Consider the following 21,271-nt stretch of genomic DNA (forward strand, 5'->3'; position numbering starts at 1 on the left):
GTTAACTCCTGGCCTGTCTTGTTTCATCCCTTCAAACATTGTTTCATTTATATCCTACCTGCTCCCTTTCATCTGTATTATTTTGAAGACATTCTCACATCTCATTTCCATCTATAAATATTTTAGTATCTGTCTTTTAAAATACAAGGATTCTTTTGATTTTTTTATTATTTTATTTTATTTTTTGTCTTTTTACGGTCGCACCCGAAGCATATGGAGGTTCCCAGACTAGGGGTCAAATCGGAGCTATAGCTCTGGCATACACCACAGCCACAGCAACAGCAACTTGGGATCTGAGCCACGTCTGAGACCTAAACCAGAGCTCACGACAACGCCAGATTATTAACCCACCGATGGAGGCCAGGGATTGAACCTGCGTCCTTATGGATGCTAGTCAGATTCGTTTTCACTGAGCCATGACGGGAACTCCTTAATTTTTTTTTAAATGGTGCTATATTTTGCTGTCAAAAATAACATAAAATAAAATAAAGCCAGCATTTCACATTTTAAAGTTTGAACATAGACAGTAAAAGTATGTAATACAATTGTTTTCATTTCCAAATAATAGTGTCTATTGTCATTTCACTTTGGGTTTTTTTGGCAGTTCTTTTGGGGGAAACCCAGCAAATGGCCCACAGCTGCATAGCATTATCTAAGTAAAAATGTCAAGTGCAATTTCAGTCACTCACAGTCCAAGCCCATAGCAGTTCCTCATTGTTACAGTTTCTTGAGCCAAATGATGATATAAAATTTGGACCACAACTGTAACATTAATCCTTTTTTATTTTCAATATATGAAAAGATTTCCCAAATTGGTGTTCAAAGACTAAGAAATTCAAATTAAGATCAAATGAGCAGTGATACTGACACTTCTTAAACCTTTCTGTAGTAACTAATATATTGCTCAGAGGGGTCACTATTGGAATTTAGAGTGACACTGTCTGTCCAAGCCAGGATGTTTTGCATATCTAGTCCCTCCCACTTTACCCATAATGCCCCCCAGTCGTTGTGACACGCCAGAACACTGTCACATATTTCCTAACACCCCTTAGTACAGTACCATTTCTTTTGAAAACCACTGACTTGGTGCACTAAGGGAAACCACAAGCTGACTTTTGTTCATTTTTTTAAAAAAGTAATTATTTTGAAAGAGGTTTTGAATTTTCTTTGAATTCATAGATGTCTCAGTTTAAAAGTAGCTCTTTTACAAAGGGTGTGTTATCCTAAGAAGACAAACTTATACTTAATTTGATGTAGAGTGATCTGAAAATACCACTAGTTAAAATTAACTTTTTAAGGGGGGGGGGTACAGAGTTTTTTTATTTTGGAGTGATGGAAATGTTTTTGAACAAGATACAAGTGGTGGCTGCACAGCACTGAATGTACTAAATGCCACTGCATTGTTCACCTGAAAATGATTGCTTTATGATATGTGAATTTCACCTTAATTTTTTTAAGTCAAAAAAATGAGTCCTTATGCTCAAGCAATTTCTTCGGTGTTAAATGTGAATTAGCTATAAATTCTATAAAGGAAGTGTTTCCTATTTGTTCTGTTCGCTGAACTACCACCATAGTAGCCACTCTGATTTGTTGAATGAATGAATAATTTAAGGAAGATTAGGATTGTTTAAGTGACTTTTTTACCACCCATTTATGACTTGCTCTTCCAGTTGCTATTCCGGTAATCAATTTAGTTTGAATTTCAACAAATATTTGGCATTTAAAGCTGAAATACCTATTATGTATCAGGTATTATTATCTTTTAAAACATAATCTTCACATCAATTTTCTTTTCTTTTTTCTTTTTAGGGCCTCACCTGCGGCATATGGAGGTTCCCAGGCTAAGGGTTGAATCAGAGCTGCAGCTGCCACCTTACACCTCAGCTCACAGCAATGCCAGATTTGAGCCGTGTCTGCAGCCTACATCGCAGTTCAAGGCAACGAGGGATCCTTAACCTACGAAGCAGGGCCAGGAATCGAACCGACTCCTCATGGCTACTAGCCAGGTTTGTTACTGCTGAGCCACGCTGGGAACTCTATCACACCAATTTTATGAGGCAAAAATTATCTGTAATGCAGATGACATGAAATGGCTTAAAAATCTTGTCCACAGTTACGAAGATAAGAGATTTGGGCCCATGATAGCTCTCTTCAGAGCCATCATTCCCCCCCCCCCCCCCCCCCCGCCTCCTCCCATAGAAGCCGGGTTAGGCCTTGGCAGCATTGGATACATGTCTTGAGTTGCTTAGGCACCACTGAGTAACCCTCACTAATTTGACCCAGCTAGTTGGGGAGGTAGTTTAAAAGGAAATTTGCGATCTTAAGCAATAGGTTTGAACCCCACCCTAAACCGGCTCAGACCCACCTATCCCTGGGTTTCTGCAAAGCCTTTGTTTATTGCCTATCCAGCATGATGTCTGCAGTTTATTACACACCGTGAGAAATTCCGAAATACCCTACTTAATGCTGCTGATTATGCATATCTCTACTTGGTTTTTCCCCTTTGTCACCATGAATGAGTCAAACAATGAGTAAATGGAAATTGTTTGCGGTGTATGGCTAGACATCACCGTGGTGGCCAGATAAGACTCCGTCTCTGTCACTTTGAAACTTCAGCATAAGAGCACCTGACTTATCTGGATAGATAATTTTCCATGTAGATGAGATTTGCCTCTTCATTTGCCAGAACTCTGTATTTTAACCATCGTTCATGCTAGTCTTACTATAACAGGGTTCCATGGCTATTTTTGTTAAGTGGAAGCTATAGAAAGAAAGTTGTCTTTCCTGGGTAACTCAGAAAGGGGTTTTCACTCTTTCCCCACACTGTCCTGTCTGGTTCGCTGATGGCCTTGGGGTTTTATTAGGTATTTATTGCCCCTCTCTCTCCTTTGGACCTTCTCCTTTCTAGTTGACTGTCTGCTACAATGTGGAAAACAATCAGATGCTATAACTTGTTTCCAAGTATTTGGAAACAGGAGTTTAAATCTCCCTTGAGAGCCTGCACATATGGCTTCTCAGCCTTAATATCTGTTAATTCTGCATTTGGATCTGGGGACCCGAGGGCTTTGGCCCTCTCGGAGGTAGGGAGGTGTATGGTGTGTGTACACTTTGTCTCTGGTTACCTGTCAGCAAGTTACTTGGTTTGATTGCAGAGAGGCTAGGAAACCATGGTTTAAGCGCATTTTCTGCCTGGTCGGGATGTGAGAGTAAAAGGAAGAAGGATCAAGGACCCTCCTCATTATTTTGAGGTCAGTAATTGGGCTCCACTTGATTTTTTTTTTTTTTTATTCTGGATTAGTCTGTATATTTTCCACCAGAATTTTGAACTGTTGCTTATTCCTAAAACAGCTCTAGAGCTTTTTCAGAGTATCAAAAATGGTTTGGTCTGAAGTAACTGACCCTTTGGAAATTTGTTTAGAGCTGTTTCTAGAAACTCTGCTTTCCCCATCTAAGCTTGGGAGCAGACCAGGGCAGCAGAATTGTATCTGGCATTTCCCTCCTTTTCCTTACTAACCTAGTACAGTGGACTGGGGACTTTATTTCCACCCAGTTTCTACTGTTGCTATTGACAGAAACATTTAAGGGAAAGAGGAAAATGGTTGTACACATTTGTAGCTGATGAATAAGCCAAGAGGGCACTTTATAAGCTTTTTTAGTGCATTTCTCTCAAGAGTTATTCTTTTCAGGTCTTAACATACTTAACATAAAAGTCTTTGGTTTTTCTAAGAACCACAGGCTTGTTTATTGTATTCTGGATTTTCATGTTTGGGCTATGGTTGACATTAACTCTAGGCCTCCCTGTGCTTTTAAGCAGTTAGAAAGATTTATTCTTTTTAGAGATTTAAAAAAAACTCCTGGAGTTCCCGTCGTGGCGCAGTGGTTAACGAATCCGACTAGGAACCATGAGGTTGCGGGTTCGGTCCCTGCCCTTGCTCAGTGGGTTAACGATCCGGCGTTGCCGTGAGCTGTGGTGTAGGTTGCAGACGCGGCTCGGATCCCGCGTTGCTGTGGCTCTGGCGTAGGCCAGTGGCTACAGCTCCGATTCGACCCCTAGCCTGGGAACCTCCATATGCCGTGGAAGCGGCCCAAAGAAATAGCAAAAAGACAAAAAACAAAAAACAAAAAAAAAAAACTCCTGTACAAAAACTACCTCCCCAACCTTTTTTTCCCAGTAACATGTCAAATTGCTACATTCTTGCCATATTTGAATGCTTTTAGATAAACAAACCACTGCTAAGTTATTTCATCAAGAACTGGGTGTGTGTTTGTTTACTTGCATATATTTCCTGGAGGAAAGCTGATGCCGGTGTAGTCTCTTATTTATGATTCACTGAGAAGAGAGTGGACTTTAGCCTCTAAATGGAGGCATTTCTGAGTGGGCCTCCTGGATGTTAGATGTTTGTTGCCTGGTCCAGGCCATTCCTGCCTCATGAGAATGTAGATTTAGTTGGGGACAGTACCACTGTGGGGTAGTTGAAAGGGCACTGGCCCAAGCATGAGGAAGCATCAGTCTGATTCCAGCTCACCCACCCTCTGTCAGTGCAAGCTGGGCAGGTGGCTCTGTCTCTGGTGATGTGTTGCATTCTTTTTACCTCTGACAGGAACCTAAATCCACTCCTAAGTTCTGTGATTCTGGTGCACGGTACACGATAGCAAGTCAGAAAAGCAGAGGGATGGCAGAGGGCCCATGTCTAGAGAGGCCTCATAGAAAAAGAGAGGCTGGAATTGGGTCCTGGGGGCATTTGGGGAGGAGGTATAAGAGATTGGGGGGTGGGGGGGGGAAACCCTTGGAGCCCAGGAAGTGTCAGATGGCAAGACCACCTGGCCAAAACCAAGAGTGTGGTGGAGGATGGTGGTGGATGGTGGTGGAAGCAGAAAGTTCATGTTAATCAGGTCCCGTCTGACTAGTCAGGTGTGGAGGCAGCCGCACATCCAGGCACAGAACTGCTCTAGAAGGCTAGTGCTGTAGAAGGCCCGCTGCAGAGTGGGTTAGATAGAATCAGCAGAGCCTGGGGGCGACTTGGGACACTGTGCCTGAGGAGTCAACTCCAGGTGAAGGAACTGTCTACCCAGTGGTTCTGACATGAGAGAAGTTGGGGCTGAAGATGCAGGATTTACTTTCATTGCATCATAGGTGACCCCTGAAGCAGTGAAGACAGATTATGCTGATCTCAATAAACATCACAGGGATTTTCTCTTTCCTTTCTTTCTGTCTTTCTAATATTCCTGGGTAGACAAACAGATGACCACCTGCAAAACTGCAAACTTTGTGAAAAGAACACTTTTTTTTTTAAACCTCTGCTCTTTCCTGACTGTTGGAGAGTAAAAATGAAATATTTTCATTGCTTTTGAAATTTGTCATCAGGTTTTGGGGTGGGGATAGTTTTTAATCCTCTATACCAAGGTTTACAAAAAAGGTGGTGGCAGATCTGGCCCCTGCCACCACCTGTTTTCATCACCATGGGACATAGCCACACCCCTTCGTTGATAGTTGGCAGCTGCATGGTGCCACAGACAGTGTGAGGCCCTTTACAGAAAACGTGTCTTCATGTTCTGTTCTGTCGCTTGTTTGTTTCCTTCCCCCCTTTTCTGCTTTCTTCAACAAAATCACCTGCCATGCCCCCCCCCCCCCGCCCCCCCCGTAGTTTCATTTGAGTCTGGCCTTCACCTTGTTTCCTGGAAGCTGTAAACTGAGTAGGTTTCACAGTTCTCCAGAAAGAGGCAGAGGCATTTGCAGCTCCTGGAAGTTGTGATGTTGAGGACCATGTCATGGAGTGGGCATGGCCATTGCTGCTTCTGCTTTCAGCAGCCAGTTCCTCTGTAACGTTCATAACAGATTCTTAGAGGCCAGTGACCAGGTAGGACTCTATAGAATGGGCTCTTTTATCTAAAAACAGAAATAAGGGAGTTCCCGTCGTGGCTCAGCAGAAACGAATCTGACTAGCATCCATGAGGATGCAGGTTCGATCCCTGGCCTCGATCAGTGGGTTAAGGATCCAGCATTGCCATGAACTGTGGTGTAAGTTGCAGGCGTGGCTGGGATCTGGCATTGCTGTGGCTGTGGTGTAAGCCAGTGGCTACATCTCTGATTCGACCCCTGGCCTGGGAACCTCCATATACTGCCAGTTTGGCCCTAAAAAGACCAATGAATAAATAAATAAATAGCAGTTCCTGTTGTGGCTCAGCGGGTTAAAAACATGACATAGTATCTGTGAAGATGCGGGTTCAACTCTGGCCTTGCTCAGTGGGTTAAGGATCCAGTGTTGCTGCAAGCCGAAATTGCCTCCTACCACAAAAGCACACTCAGTTAACTCACCTAAATGTGGCAAAAATCGAGAAGCTGTTAAGATTTATTACATCTCCTACCTTGGGTTCTCTCTTGGCTTTGCAGATCAGCAGGCTCTTAAGTGAAATTTTGTTCTAATTGTTTCTGGTGTATATGGATTTTACCTTTTCACCTTATGGTGAAACTTAGCATCCTTTAAATATGCTTTAAACTGAAATAAATTTTACTTATTTTCATATAGCCATGGTCTGAAAAAGTTCTTTTCTTGTCGTGGAATTGCAATTGCGGTTGAATATTTTTGGAAGCTTGGCAACAGAAACATCACTGTATTTGTCCCACAGTGGAGAACAAGGCGTGATCCTAATGTCACAGGTGAGGCAAACTGTTTTTTTCCAGATTTCTAATTAGGTATTTAATGCGTTGGCTTACAGTTACAACATACACTGCTTAGAATAGAACCATTAAAAAAAAAAGAAAAGAAAAGAAAGAATAGAGCCATGTGCCATAGACAGCAGCTTTAGAAACAAAACTAAACTCGTTGCGCCTCATTAAAAAAGCCTGTTGAATAGAGTATTACAGCATAAGAAATACTCGGAGGAAGGGTGGAAAGTGAAATAGCTGTTTATAGCATGTCATGCTAGCATTCATTATGTATTCAAGAAATTTTCTTTGACGTTCTAAAAAGTAAATATATCTTTCTATTAGGCTAGGTTTCTTCCTCTTTAAGTAGTATTTTTGAAAATGATCATTTGAGAAATTTGAAATCCTCAAAGAGAATGTCCTTTTAGCAGTCATTGAATGCTTAGTAGAAGTCATTGATGTTCACGGTATGGTACTACGTGGTTGACCTGCAGGCCACACATGAAAGGTTTGAACTTACGGATCCTTACATATTCCTGAGAAACTTAACGTGTTTTGTTTCTTAGGCCTTAATAGGAAGACTAGTGAAAGGGCTGGTGCCAGGTAGCCTAAGACCTCAAAGAGGGCCTTCCAATAGAAGGTAGATTGGGAGGAGGAAGGACGAGGCCAGGACTCACCCAATACATTCAGTAGGAAGCAAAACAGTCAGAGTTAAGGTGGAAATGGTGAAATCACATTTTCCAAGCATCCCAACTTTCCTCACTTTGGGAGAGTGTATTTATTCTAACAGAAGGTCCTTGAGAAATGAGGCAGACCCACTTACTTCATAGTTATTTATGCAGTAGGATCCCTGAGAGAATCTTGTAAGCTTTCTGTGCCATGCATTTCTAGAACAATAAAAACATTTGGGGCGTTTCTGTGTCAGTGTTGAGTACCATTGTAGGGAAGGCAGGTGTAGGAAGCTTAGGCCCTGAGCTTTTAGCTGCCTTTTTTGCCCATTACTTGTTTGTGGCTTCGGCTCTCCTTTCTCCTCTGTCACAACCCACTCCCGTGAAAATCAGTAAATATTTGTATGGATAACTCCTTCAGTAGTATGCCAACCAGAGGGAGAACTGACAGACTCTTGGAATAGCGACCAGCAGGACTTGCTTGGAATAGGACAGCAGTTGTGTCTGCCTCAGCCTCCATCCCTGTTCCCTTCTCCACCCCCTGTCCTCTCTCAGGGACTCTTATACTCACTCTCTTTGTCCTCTGCTGCTTGTAATGTGGCTGTGAAAAAGCTCTTGCTAGTGAGATCCATTAAATACAGGTTTAGGGGTTAGTCTTCTTAATTTAAGAAGCCAATGAGTTGAACAATTTTATCTTTTAAAAATAAAGTCAGTTTTGGAGTTCCTGTCGTGGCGCAGCGAAAGTGAATCCGACTAGGAACCATGAGGTTTCGGGTTTGATCCCTGGCCTTGCTCAGTGGGTTAAGGATCCAGCGTTGCCGTGAGCTGTGGTGTAGGTCACAGACACCGCTCAGATCTGTGGCTGTGGTGTAGGCCAGCAGCAATTGCTCCGATTAGACCCCTAGCCTGGGAATCTCCATATGCCGAGAGTGCGGCCCTAAAAAGACAAAATACACACACACATACACACACAAAATAAATAAATAAATAAAGTCAGTTTTGGGTGGCTGTGGCGTAGGCTAGCAGCTGCAGCTCCAATTCAACCCCTAGCCTGGGAACTTCCACATGCCTCAGGTGTGGCCCTAAAAAAAAAAAAATCAAATGTAAATAAGTAAATAGTTTATATGTTATACTTGTCTTAGTATATGTTTTGCTTGATTTTTTTTTTCCCTCCTTCCCAGTAAGTTAATAAAATTAAGTCTTGAGTCAGCAGAAAAAAGGATTCCAACAACTTTCCAAAGGAAACATGCGGGGGGAGGGGGGGTGCTTTCATTTATTTAAACATCTGGGAAGATAGCCTTTTTCTGAATGTATATTCAACTTATTCCATGAACAGAACAGCACTTCTTAACCCAGCTCCAGGAGCTCGGAATATTATCTTTAACTCCTGCACGGATGGTCTTTGGAGAAAGAATTGCTTCTCATGATGACAGGTATGAAAGGCCATTTTCCTTCCTAAAGTGGGTGTGGGGTGGTGAGGAACCAGCCACCTGCTACCAGACAGTTCATCAGGCATCTGGACCCACATCCTTAAAGGACACAGTTGACTCAAGGGGTTGAGAATTTTAATATTTATGGTCATTAGGGTTATTTCTTTAGTGGTCTTTGCTATATGGTTTAGAGACATTACCAAAGAAGCTGAGTTAGAAGTTTATTCTTTAGAATTAAACATGACTCAGAATCTATAAGTAAAAGCAGATATTGAGTTGTGTCCTTTTTTGATACTTTCTGTGAGTAATATCTTAGTATGGTAGCCTCAGAAGTAGTTTTCAACCTCCTGGTTATGTCTGGCCAGTGACTTAGTCTGTCATTGTGATACCTGAGCCCTCAGTATTTCTTCCATATGATAGAAGATGGCCTCACCTGCCCCTTGTGTTACAGGAATGGGTTGCACTTCTTAGGCTGGTACGTTGCTCAGAGAGCAGGTACCTTGTGCATCCAAGACAAGCTTTAATCCCAAACATTCATTTTTTTTCTAAAAACCTTCCTAAGCACCAGCCAAGTCCAGTGTGCCAAGCTGGGCTCTGGGGAACACACGTTGCAGACGCACTTCCTGCCTTCAAGGATTTTTTGATCAAGAGGAGAAGACACACATATCATAGAGAAGAGTTCTGTTGTGGTTGAATGACAGAAGGTTCTGCACATGACCAGTGGTTTTTCAAACCCTCTTGTCTGATGAGCCTTCAGGTGTCTGGAGACCTAAGCTGTGGCCACCTGTTCTTTCTCTCACTCTGGCGCCCAGTGTTTTTGCGTCAGTGCTTCCCCCACATTGAGGACAGTGCTTGGCTTGTAACCTAAGCTAGTGAGTGATAGTCTGATGGGTGAAATGAAAAGTTGGGGTGACAGCAGACATTCATTCAGCAAAAGGTCCAAAGGGCCTTCTCACTGACAGCCCCTTGCCCTTCACTTGGCTTGTGTGAGAGACCAGGTTCTGATGGAGAGAATCAGTGGTGATGTGAAAGAAGAATGTGGGAGGAAGCACGCTGGGGTGGGGCCTTGGGTGAGAAAGTACGGGAGACTGGGAGGGAGGGGCAGCTATTATTCCAGCTTTAAGATACTGGGTAGGGACCCTGGAGTGCTCAGGTCAAAAGGCTCACGAAGAACTTTCATATGCTCTAACGCTGCACCTTTCCCACACAAGCAGAATTTGAATGCATACCCAAGTATGCAGTCTAGGATTTGCTTAGTTTATGTGGCTCTCTGGTTTTTTAGTGGACATGAATTTGTATCCTGATTGATAGTATGCAGCAGAAGCCTTATTATCTATTTTTGTAAATACCTCTGGGCAAACATCACCACTTACACAGTTCATGCCTATTAGAAATAAATTTGTAAAATATGCATTAATAAATCCAAATGCTAAATCGTATTTACTTACTAAGGTTTCCTGAGCTTTCTGAAACTAATGAGGCTTTTTAAAAAAATCTCTTTAAGTACTCATAACTATTAATAAAAGCAGTTTGTACCTTCAGTTCCAGTGATTCTCTATTTTATTGTTTCGTTATCTTTGCTCAAACAAATGTGGTCATCCTGACTAGGGAATAAAACATTGTCTTTACAAATCTCTCATTAAGAGGGTTTGAACATGAGTAATCGCCAACAATGAAATACAATTCTCCTTAATATCTAATTCTTACACCTTTTGTTTATCCCCATGTATCTTTTCATAATTTGCATTTGAATGGGTCTGTAACTTGGATGAAACCAAAGGGCAGTTCTAGACATCTCTTCTTAAGTCAGAGCAAAAAATGTGAATTTAGGCATTAAAAAAAATAATAAAAAAGTAAAACGTTGCAAGGCTGACTGTGCCAAGCAGCTAATCTTAGAACCAGAGTACCGTAGCTTAGCAACTAAAAACCTAATGGTGATTTCACAGGCTTGTCAACCCTTAATTCATTCTCCGCCCTAGTCTTCATGTATTATCTTACTACCACTCTTTATGATAATACAACTTCTTTAGAAAAATGTATAAATTATAGTTGAGATCATTTTTTTAAAAAGAGTTAGATTGTATGAAAACCAGATCTTCATGTATAATCATTCTAATAATTTTAGATGTTTACTATTTCAGATTGTTCTTCAGTTCACAAGGGCTTAACTTTTCTGTTTCCCAGCCTTGGTTAAAATCTTTGGTAATTTTCCTGTGAAGAGGAAATGTTTTTGCTTTCCTAAAACACAGCTTCTCTAAGCCATTTTAACCACTGCCTGCCTGCCCATTTTAACCACTCTTATATTACCATAGGTTTCTGCTGCACTTAGCAGACAAAACTGGTGGCATAATTGTAACAAATGATAACTTCAGAGAATTTGTGACTGAGTCAGCCTCTTGGAGAGAAATAATTACAAAAAGGTAATGTTTTCTTCTTTGTCTTGGGTCAGAGGTGGTTTGTGTTGTGTTGCTTGGTTTTTTGTCCACCTTGAAAGCAATGTGTAGGATCAAAAGTTTCCTGAGAGTGTGCTCCTAGTCCACAGGACGCCTGGCCCCTCTCAGTAAGTGGGAGGACCCAGCACAAAGCAGCACCACTTGCAGGTGACGTATGAGCTGCTCTGGGGCGCACAGGTGTCTTCTGGAGATGAATTTTCCCTGGCAGGAGGCAAGAGGCACATCTTTGTGGCATCGTTAACTCTCTGTTAACGGTGTGATGGAGCAGAAATGGCCGCCTAAGTTGGCCTCATCCTGATGCCAAGGGACACTTGAGCAGGTCTTTAGACCTCCCTACCTGACTCAGCTGTGAGATAGTAAGGTTGAGTTTAAAACAACCTTCCAGCAAGAGGGTAAGATCAGAATCGGTTTCCACTTGGGGAGAGAAAAGAGTATTTCTGCTGTTGAATAATCTGATGCCTTTCTTGAGCATTTTACCATCAACGCTTGGTCATCTATACTAAAAGCATGTTGAATATCATCCAGAATAACCAAGTCAAGTCAGGAGTTTGTATTCACTGTTGTACTTTTTTTTTTTTTTTTTTGGGCCACATCTGCCACATATGGAGGTTCCCAGGCTAGGGGTTCAGTTGGAGCTGTAGCCACAGGCCTACAGCACAGCCACAGCAACATCAGATCCGAGCCATGTCTGCGACCTACACCACGGCTCTCGGCAGTGCTGGATCCTTAACCCACTGGGTGAAGCCAGGGATTGAACCCGCGTCCTCATGGATACTAGTCAAGTTCTTTAACTGCTGAGCCACGATGGGAACTCTTTTTTTGTTTGTAACGATACTCTGAAAGTGTTCAGTTGCATTAAGATCTGTGTCCACAGACTTCCAGGGCTTTTTGTTAACAAGCATCATCTGACAGGTTACTTAACAAAAAGCAGCGGTCTTAAAGCAGTGCCAGGAAAGAGTCATGGATGCCACAGATCTAAAAAACGTACCTCAGGGCTGCGTCTGTCTAGTATAACTAGTATATAACTAGTGTAACTAGATACTTACCTCTCTTGCGGTTTCCCAGTTGCCCCTTGTCTGATATTAGAAGATTTTAGAAAATGGTTCTTTATTTCATCATTTTAGAAAATGATGCCCAGGTGAAAGTTAATTACTATATGCGTTTTGACCCATAGGCTGCTAAAAGCTGTTGTTGATGGCTGCACTTAGAATTGGTCTTTGACCTTCTGGGCACAGTTAACAAGCCATTAATCTTCTACATGAATCTTCACACCTTCCCTGGGCTTATTGTCAGTATTTATTGGATACTTATCTGTGTACACCCGAGACGTTTAAATGCAGTCAAGACTCGCTGTCACACCAACCCATTGCTCTCAGAATTCATTAAACAAGGTAGAAGCCAAGGTCCAGACAGCAAACCAGGCACTCGGACTTTTTTCTTTTTTAAACATTTCCAGACTTTATAAATCATGCCCAGCTGACCTTGGATTTTCTTTCTTCATAGACTGTTTCCCCTTTTTAAAAGGACATCAGTGGGTTTGCTGTGGTCTCATTTATTCAGAAATTAAGCCTTTGTTGAGCACCTATCCTACGTAGCCTGTGCTGACAGTCTCTCAGTCTTGTTTTTCAAGGTTTTTATTGAAAGTTATGTTAGGAGAAGCAGCTGCTTCCCAGGCCCAGATAAAAATCTGAAAGTCTTGATAAGAAATGTGAGAGCCAGTGGATAACAGTTTCTTACTCTCTTGTGTTTGTCTCCAAAAGAGGAATTAAAATGGTTTAGCCGGAGTGTATTTGTTTTTTTGCTTTAGGGAGTGATGTAGTCTCTCGGCGTGGTTTTTCCTCCAGGAGTGTAATTGTTCTCCGCCTCCTAGGTTGCTCCAGTATACCTTCGTGGGGGACATATTTATGGTTCCCGATGATCCTCTGGGAAGAAGCGGACCTCGATTAGAAGAATTTCTTAGGAAGGAAGTCTTCCTTAGGTATTTCCTTTTCCAGGCTGTCTTGTGTTTACAAACCTGTTTCAGTTTTTTGTGCTTCAGTGCAAGTATTCTGTCTCTAAAGTTTAAAAATGGCATTTTTTTTTGGGGGGGGGTCTTTTTGTGATTTCCTTGGGCCGCTCCCATGGCACATGGAGATTCCCAGGCTAGGGGTCAAATCGGAGCTGTAGCCACTGGCCTACGCCAGAGCCACAGCAACGTGGGATCTGAGCCGCATCTGCGACCTACACCACAGTTCACGGCAACGCCGGATCCTTAACCCACTGAGCAAGGCCAGGAATCGAACCCGCAACCTCATGGTTCCTAGTTGGATTCATTAACCACTGAGCCACGACGGGAACTCCTAAAAATGGCATTTTATTTTAAAAAATAGCCTTAGATTTAGTGCTGGTGAAATATATGCAAATGAAGATTGGCTCTTTGGGAAGCACCCCAAAGAGCCAATCTTCATTTGTGGTCCTTTTGGTTTTAATCCCAGGAGAGGATGGTGTTTCAGACTTTCTGTAGGTCCAAAAAGACAAAGCATGTTTTGCTGGTGATCCCTGAGTAGTAAGTGCTGCCTAGGTTCATTATGTGTGTCTAAGTATCTTTTTTTTTTTAGGTCCACACCCACAACATGTGGAGAGTCCCAGGCTGGGGGTCTAATCAGAGCTATAGCAGCTGGCTTACACCATAGCCACAGCAACACCGGATCCTTAACCCACTGAGCGAGGCCAAGGATCGAACCCACAACCTTGTGGTTCCTAGTCAAATTGTGCCACAACAGGAACTTCTAAATATCTTTTTTTTTTTTTTTAAGTTCATTTTCCCAAGTCATTTGCTTTGCATATTTTATGCTTATATTAATTTATTTTCAGAAATCATTACCTGGGAAACTGTTTCTTTGTACCTCCACTGAATGAAGAAGCCAATGTTCCATATTTACCCAAAATCGATTTGCTAATTTAGGTTTTCTTTGTTGTAGTTTGGAGGGTTTGTTTGTTATGTTAAAGATACATTGCTATTGGTTGTTTCTATTTTCAGAATTCTCAGGTAGTACACACTGTTAACTAAAATATCCTGTGTGCTTAACTGACAGATGATATACCCCAGTGATAGACCTTTCCTTTTTTTCCTAAAACTGAAATAGGCTACATTTCTGTGTATTTCTCAGCACATACTTGCGTGGGTATACTATCGGGCTCTAAACTGAAAAGAATTAGATGCACTGCTCTCGCAGCTTTTTAAGGCAGTGAGGCTTTATAGCTGATCCTTTCCATATATATCGGGCCTTTTGGGGGTTCTGGGTTTGGATTGGAAAAGGGCATATGGCTCATACATGTTCTGCACAGGAGACCAGCATGATTTTAGCTCCCTGGTCTTGTGTATCATTTCGCTTTTGGGTTTTATTACACAGGTGAAGACTTAGTTCCCAAAGGTTCTGCTTCTCTGCCTGCACCAGGAGCATAGCAGCCATTTTTTTAACACCTGCCAGCTGTCTGTACCTGTCATTTTTCTTCCAGAAGTCTTAACTTGGAAATCCTCTGCTCGGCTTTAAGACCTGAGGCCTGTGTGCAAGCATCAAGGCCAAGGCTCAGACTTAATGGAAGGAGCGTTCTCTGGCTCCTTCTGCAACCTCAGCAGCCTGGCAGCAGGGTCATTCCCCGCTCACCTAATGGCTCCTTACAAAAGTGTTAACTAATTGAGTAAGAGGTTGGTGATTGCTGCCCCCCACAGAGGGACTGAGCTTTTGAAGTTGGGAAAAGTGTTTCTCCAGCCTCTTTTCAGCTGCAGTCAGAGTCCAGGGGGAGGCTGTTTAACAGTGTGGATGCCCTGTGCCCACTCCCTTATACACACTCATATGGGCATCAGCATCTCACCCAGGCCTCTCTGCCCAAAGTGGGTTCCTTTTTCTGAGCCCATCAACCAGCTCCCCACAGAGAATCAGATTCCGAAGAAGACAAGGGCCCTGTTTCCAGATCTTTTGAAAGCTCCCAGGTGACTCTTGTGCGCCTGATCTAGAGCCAGGCAGCCAGGTCGGCCAGTCTTCCCAGCAGCAGGCCAGGGAGGTGACAGGGATGGCTCTTGAAGAGCCATCATTCCCTGTCAAGAGCAGTCTGGAGTTGGTGTCAGTGGCATCCCGGCGGGCCCCTCTGTGGGCAGCTGCCAGGCATGCTGTGGCTGCAGTCCTACATCTTGCCTTCAGAGGCCAGGGAGCAGGAGCCCCTTGAGCCTCAAGGTGAGCAGCTGGTGTTTTCAGACAGATTTCTTACTTATAACCCAGCTCACCAGGACTTGCTTCCATTCACAGAGATATGCAGCCCCTGCTCAACGCCCTGCCAAATGTGGGCATATTTGACCCCAACTTCAGAGTCCCTGGCCCTCCTCAGGCAGGCAGCACCAGCCATCAGCCTCCGGCCCGGATCCAGGGCACGCCACCCAGCCACTGGCTTCCTCAGCAACCCCGCTTCCCGCTGTTGTCGAACCTGTCCGGCATCCAGCAGAACCTGCCCATGCCAGCACAGCGATCTGCTGCCGAAACCAACGAGCTGAGGGAAGCCCTTCTGAAGATCTTCCCTGACTCAGAGCAAAGACTGAAAATCGACCAGATCTTAGCAGCTCATCCGTACATGAAAGATCTGAACGCGCTCTCCGCCATGGTGTTGGACTGAAGCTGTCGGGAGCTGGGGCTCAGGGCTGAGGACGCACTCGCGCTGGTATCCGCACGGCACAGCCGCAAGTGACGTAATGTGAAGAAACCAATTTCCCAGTGGAAATGCTGTTGTAGTGTATAGAAAAAAAACAGATGTTCTGTGTATAAAAAAAACCTGGGTTTTCAAAACCAGCTTTTTTTCTATATATAAATTATGCTGCTATTACAGATTTAACATTTTCTGTAAAAGGAAAGTCTACATTTTCTGCCTGTTCAGAACTGTTTAATAGCAGTTACTCTTGAGTGTACTTACATTTTTATGTTTTTTAAACTATTTTCCTTAACGCTGAAAATAATTGACAAATGGATATGATTAGCCTTTCTAAATAAAAAAAAAAAAAGTTGCTTTCTTAGGGAAAGCAAGACCTCTTAAAGTATATTTTCTTGAGATGACTATGTCATGTCCACTAACATGCAGCGTGCTCATCCCTCCCAGCTTCCTCTACCCTCATCCCTGGAATTAGAGCCCTTGGAGTTAACTTGCCTTCTCTGGGGTCTTGTCGTTGGAGCCATTTGTGAGTGGACAAGTGGTGCCACTAGATGGCACCTTGTGCCCAGCCATTATTAGTGACCAGGGCAAAGGTGGCCGCATAGAGTATCAGGGCTGGAAGAAACTAGAGTCCATCTAGTCCAGCCCCTCTTCCCTCCTCCCTGCAGCAGAGGGAGCTGGGCTCAGAGTGCCCCCGTCTGGACGCACCCAAGTCCACAGCTGTGGACCGGACTCCTGTCCAGGGCTCGCTGTCCCTGACGGACTCTAGAAGTCACGTCTTCGCTTCTGAGGTAATAGTGAGGTGTGAGGAAGTCGAGTGAAGAGCCTCATTGTGAGAGTACTTTTGTGTCCACAACCATGGGAAATGCCCCATATGAAGTTTGTGCAGCTTTGCCAAAAAAAAAAAAAAAAAAAAATGGTTTTCTATTCTCAAAAATGACCCAAGCCAGTAAATAGCATCAGTCGCTTCTGTGGGGGCCCAGAGCCCCGTATTTATTTTTCCTGTGTTTGTCTCTAGTGTCCTCCTAAGCTGCCTTTCCCCTGAGTCTTTCTCAGAACAGATATCTCAGTATTGTGTTTTCAGTGTGGCCCAATGTTTTGTGTCAGTGAAATTCTTTTTCTGGAAAATTAATTCCTAACATCTTGAGTGTTCTCCTGACCTTCAAAGGGCTTTGTATTTTATACCTGTTCCCTCCACAGGCTGCTCACGGTCAGTTTTACATCTGCCCTGTAGCTCACTTCTCTTCTGGCCCCCGAAACGCTGCCGAGGCCTTGGTGCTGGTTTGTTCTTCGTGGTGAGAGGACTTCGTCGGCCATGAGCGATGTGGGTGGCTCCCCACAGTGCTCCCTCCAGGCATGTGTGATCCCCACTCCCCTTGAGGGGTGAGTCCAGAGTCCTGCAGGTGGCCAGCCTTGTGCTTCAGCTCTCTTTACTCCTGGCTGCTCTTAAGCCACACCATGACGTGAAATTGGTTGTCAGCTGTGGAGCAGGTTGGGCCGAGGCACCCACCCAGCTTCGGATGTGGAGTGAGAAGACTCGAGTCTGGCCAGGAAGTGACTTCAGTCACAGCACCTGTGCCTCAGCTTCACAACCGGTGGTTTTTAAAAATGACAGCAGACTGTTGAGGGCTAGGACCGTCTGCAGTGACTCCGACCTTCCAGGTCAAGGTTTGGGCCTGTGGCCTTGCCAATCCAGCCCTCCAGTTTCAGAGAAGGACCCAGGGGGTGTGTCTCGGTTGCCAGGGCTTCATCGCAGGTCTTCCTGGAAGGGGTGGAGCCTCCACTGATACCTAGAGGTCAGGAGTTTTTTGGAATCTAGAAGTGACTTGGCCTTTGAATATGTGACCCTCCGAGGTCTTAGTATTGTTTCTGAGAGCTCTTTCTGCCCCTTTCCTCATTCTTGGGTACAGGAAGGAAGAAATGCAGATGTTGAGGTGGGAAAAGTTCAGAACAGCATTACTCACTCACCTTGGACAATTATAACATGAAACAAAATTCATAATTCTTTCTCAAGTCGCTCAAGTTGAGTTATATTTAATATTTAAAAACTCAATTCTCAAACCATTATTTACAAAGTTATTCCTATTCTCAGACTCCTCCTAGTACTAAGCTCAGCGTTGACGCTACGAAATAGTTTTCGATGGTCCACCTCCCGTGGTGGATTTCTAAGCCAGCACTTTGGGGGCCTCAGCAGCAGTGCTGCTTGTAACTCCTCCAGGCTGCCGTGCCTGGTGGCTCTGCGTCCTGTATTTCACAGTGTTCCTGTGAAGTGGGTGTCAGGGCAGAGGACCCCTTCCCCCCCCCCCCCCCCCCCCCCCCGTCCAGTAGACAAGTCTGGTGCCTGGAGAGCTCGTCCAGAGTTAAAGAGTAAGGAGGCGGTGATGCTGAGTGATTCCCAGGCCTCAGGCTGCTGCCTCTGAAGGCAGAAGAAGGACTGGTTTAACCTTTCTGTCAAGTAGCCTGTGTTTGAGCCCCTGTAGGCCACCAGCTAGAAAAACAGGAAGGTGGCCTCTTGGCCATCCTGGTTGAGGGGTCGGCATTGTTCCGACAGGCTTCAAGAGGTGAGGCTGTGTCGCCAGGTATCGTTGTCCTGTTACAGCTTTGGCTCTCAGTGAAAGGAGAGAGTCTTGCTTTTTTTGCTTAGGCTTATTGTGGCTCTTGTGATCCCCATGTAGAAACCCATGATGCTCTGAACGGACCCCACCCCCCGCCAGGTCCCATGCCCCTCCCCCTACCGTGGGAAATGGCCCCGGGTGCCCCAGAGATGGGCCTCGGCCTGGCCTGCCTCCCACAGCCTCCCGAGACGTGGCCTTCTTCTGGAACTCCCTCCCCACTTTCACCCCCACCCCGCCACCCCCACCGGCAGCAACCAGCAGCCCTTCTGTGTCCCCACCCGTCCTTCCTGTGGCCCTGGGCCCTCCTCCCCTCATCTCCTAACTGTAGTTTGTTCAGTTCCTCTGCCTCACTCCGTTTCGTTTCTTCATCATCTACCTCTCCATTACTCCCCGCGTGTTTCAGATCCTTGCCACGAAAAGAACTTGATTTCTCTAAGCATCGTCTCCGCTCACCGCGTTCCCTCCCCCTCCCACTCCTCACTTCCTCGTCCGCAAGCTGGGCCTCCACCCCACCACACGGACATAGTTTGGAAGCCACCGGGGACGATTCCGTGGCCAAGTGCAGTGGCCTTTCCTCTCTCCTCCATCCCCACGTCCACACTCAGTGACCATGGCACGCCATCGCTGACCTGACTTTCCCTCTTCTCCAAGATTGCCTCACTCCTAAACAGTCTTCATTCCTTTTCCTTGTTTTACCTAAAGGCTGGTTTGACAGGTGGTTCTCAAACTTTGGACCAGCTCTGGGGCTCATGGCAGGGAGGGCAGCTCCGAGGGCACTACTCAGTAGCTCTGGAGTCCAGCCTGGCTGGCATCTGCAGCTTCAGCAAACCCCATGCAGGGGGTCCTAGACCACGTTTGAGAAGCTCTCACCCTTAGGGTCCCCACGCCTCCCTGATTCCAGCTGTCCCCTTTGCAGTGACTCCTGGTCCCAGCTCCAGCCCTCCTCTTTAGGAATGCATTTCTGACTCTACCTAGAAGCCCCGGGACAGCCTCAGACTCACTCCCCAGACCCTCGGCTTGTCTAGGTTCCTTGCTGCCCCGTCCCGCCCAGCCAGCCACAAGGGTCCCTTGTCCACCCTTGTCCCTTTTTGGCCATTGCCCCCCTAGTCGTGCCCTCATGGCCTCCCTGTGGGCATCAGCCTCTGACCAGGCAGTCACCCCTCAGCTTTCCCCGCCTCCCCCCAGACTGCCCAGCTGCTAGTGTATCCAATAAAAACACAGTTCTGGACAGCCCTCCTGTTAATTCAGTGATCAGTGGCTCACTTGACCAGAGCATCAAGTTCAGACCTCCCTGAGCTTGGTATCTGTGGCTGTCCACCCCCCGGTCCCACTTGATGGCCCGCTTTGTATCGCCCACCCTCTCACTACAGGCACCATCTCCTCCATTAGCCCTGGGCTTCTGCCTCCGTGTGCATCTCTTCTCTGCTGGAAATGCCCTTTCTCCCAAGTGGCGTTTGGCGTCCCTCCTCAAAGGCCCAGCCCTGAGTCCCCCTGTCCCCTTGCCCAAAGCTTCTGACCAGAAGCAGCCTCGCGGTGTTCTGTGACCTCACAGCACTTGTGTCTTGCTTTCGGCGCTTGCCCCTCTGGCCGGTGTCACTGCCGCTATTGTGTACTGTGTCTTACCTCCCTTTCTAGACTGTGAGCTCCTCGTGGGCAGGGCTGTCTGTGTTCACTTTCTGTATTTCCCATGGCACCTAGCACAGTGCCTTGCACTTCATAGGTGCTTAATAAAGTCTGCTCAATTGAACTGGAGGGCAGTGCCTTCTTGCGGTGGCATCTTGCAGCCAGCAAGGCCTTCTGAAGTCAGATTCTCCGCAGTTGCTCCCCAAAGCCCAATACTCTGCACTTTCCCGTCTCTTCGAGGCTCCCACACCACCTGGTCCAGGGGTGGCATCTGCTCTGGGCCGAGCCAAGCAGTGTGCTCTGTCTGACTGGGTGCTGGGGCCTGGGGCAGGCACCTGGCCAAGCTGGTCCAGTCATAGCCTCTCCTTGGATGGTCCCCTCTGGTGGAGGTGGGGGACGGGGGTTGGGGGCTGAAGAGTATTGCCCCCAGGTCTGTTGGAGGGTGTTCCCTGCCTGGGGGTGGGGGGAGCTGGTCTGTGGTGGGAGCGAAGCAGAAGCATGACAGCAAGCTTCCCGGGGACCCGAGTTCCAGGATCCCTTGTCACGGAAACTTGATGGCACCCCAGCCCTTCTTCAGAGGTCCAGGTTATCCTGATACACTTCAGTTTTCCCTTAAGCTGGGCTTACACCCCTTGAAGTCAAGAGGCTTGAGTGAAATACGTTATCACATATTTCAGCAGATGAAGTGCGGGAGGCTTATCATATCTTTAGGAAGATCCCAGAGGCCACTGCAGCCACGCGGCAGGAGCATCCCCCGTCAGAACACAGTGGTTAGTTAGCCTGATGGTTTCCGGGTTACCTCAGGAGACTCCACCCCGACCCTGAGCAAGCTGGCTCTTTAAGTGGCATTCCCTCATCCTCCCACGGTGGCATCTAAAAAGGTTCCCTAGCTGGGCAGAGCCCAGGCCTGCCCCTTAGGAGTTAGACCTTCCATACCCTTCCGTGTTCACACTGGTGAGACAACTGTGATGGGACAGTCCTTCCTACTCCAGGGCTCTCTCGAGGAATAATGTGCCTAGGACGGTGCCTGACACAGAGCCTGTCAGGGACAGTGGGGACCGTGACTCTGCCCAGCGGCCCTGTGAACACGTTTTGTTTTGTTTTTGTTTTTTGGGTTTTTTTTTATCTTTTTGCCTTTTCTAGGGCCGCTCCCAAGGCA

General features: G+C 45.7%; 1 protein-coding gene across 3 annotated transcripts in view; it reads left to right on the forward strand.

Moving 5' to 3' along the window:
• The window catches only part of N4BP1 (NEDD4 binding protein 1), a 55,311-nt gene extending 35,075 nt beyond the window's left edge, over positions 1-20,236 (forward strand). The window contains exons 3-7 of one of the 3 annotated variants that reach the window (XM_047794001.1): positions 6,528-6,658; positions 8,651-8,747; positions 11,057-11,164; positions 13,068-13,175; positions 15,484-20,236. In XM_047794001.1, coding sequence (XP_047649957.1) covers positions 6,528-6,658; positions 8,651-8,747; positions 11,057-11,164; positions 13,068-13,175; positions 15,484-15,844 — 805 coding nt within the window. In that variant the 3' untranslated portion in view covers positions 15,845-20,236. Of the gene's footprint in view, positions 1-6,527; positions 6,659-8,650; positions 8,748-11,056; positions 11,165-13,067; positions 13,176-14,589 lie in introns of all 3 variants that reach the window. The other 2 variants (XM_047794002.1, XM_047794003.1) reach the window with 2 other exon arrangements.
• Positions 20,237-21,271: the final 1,035 nt, after the last annotated feature.

This window comes from Phacochoerus africanus, chromosome 8 (assembly GCF_016906955.1).
Source record: "Phacochoerus africanus isolate WHEZ1 chromosome 8, ROS_Pafr_v1, whole genome shotgun sequence".
NCBI lineage: Eukaryota > Metazoa > Chordata > Mammalia > Artiodactyla > Suidae > Phacochoerus > Phacochoerus africanus.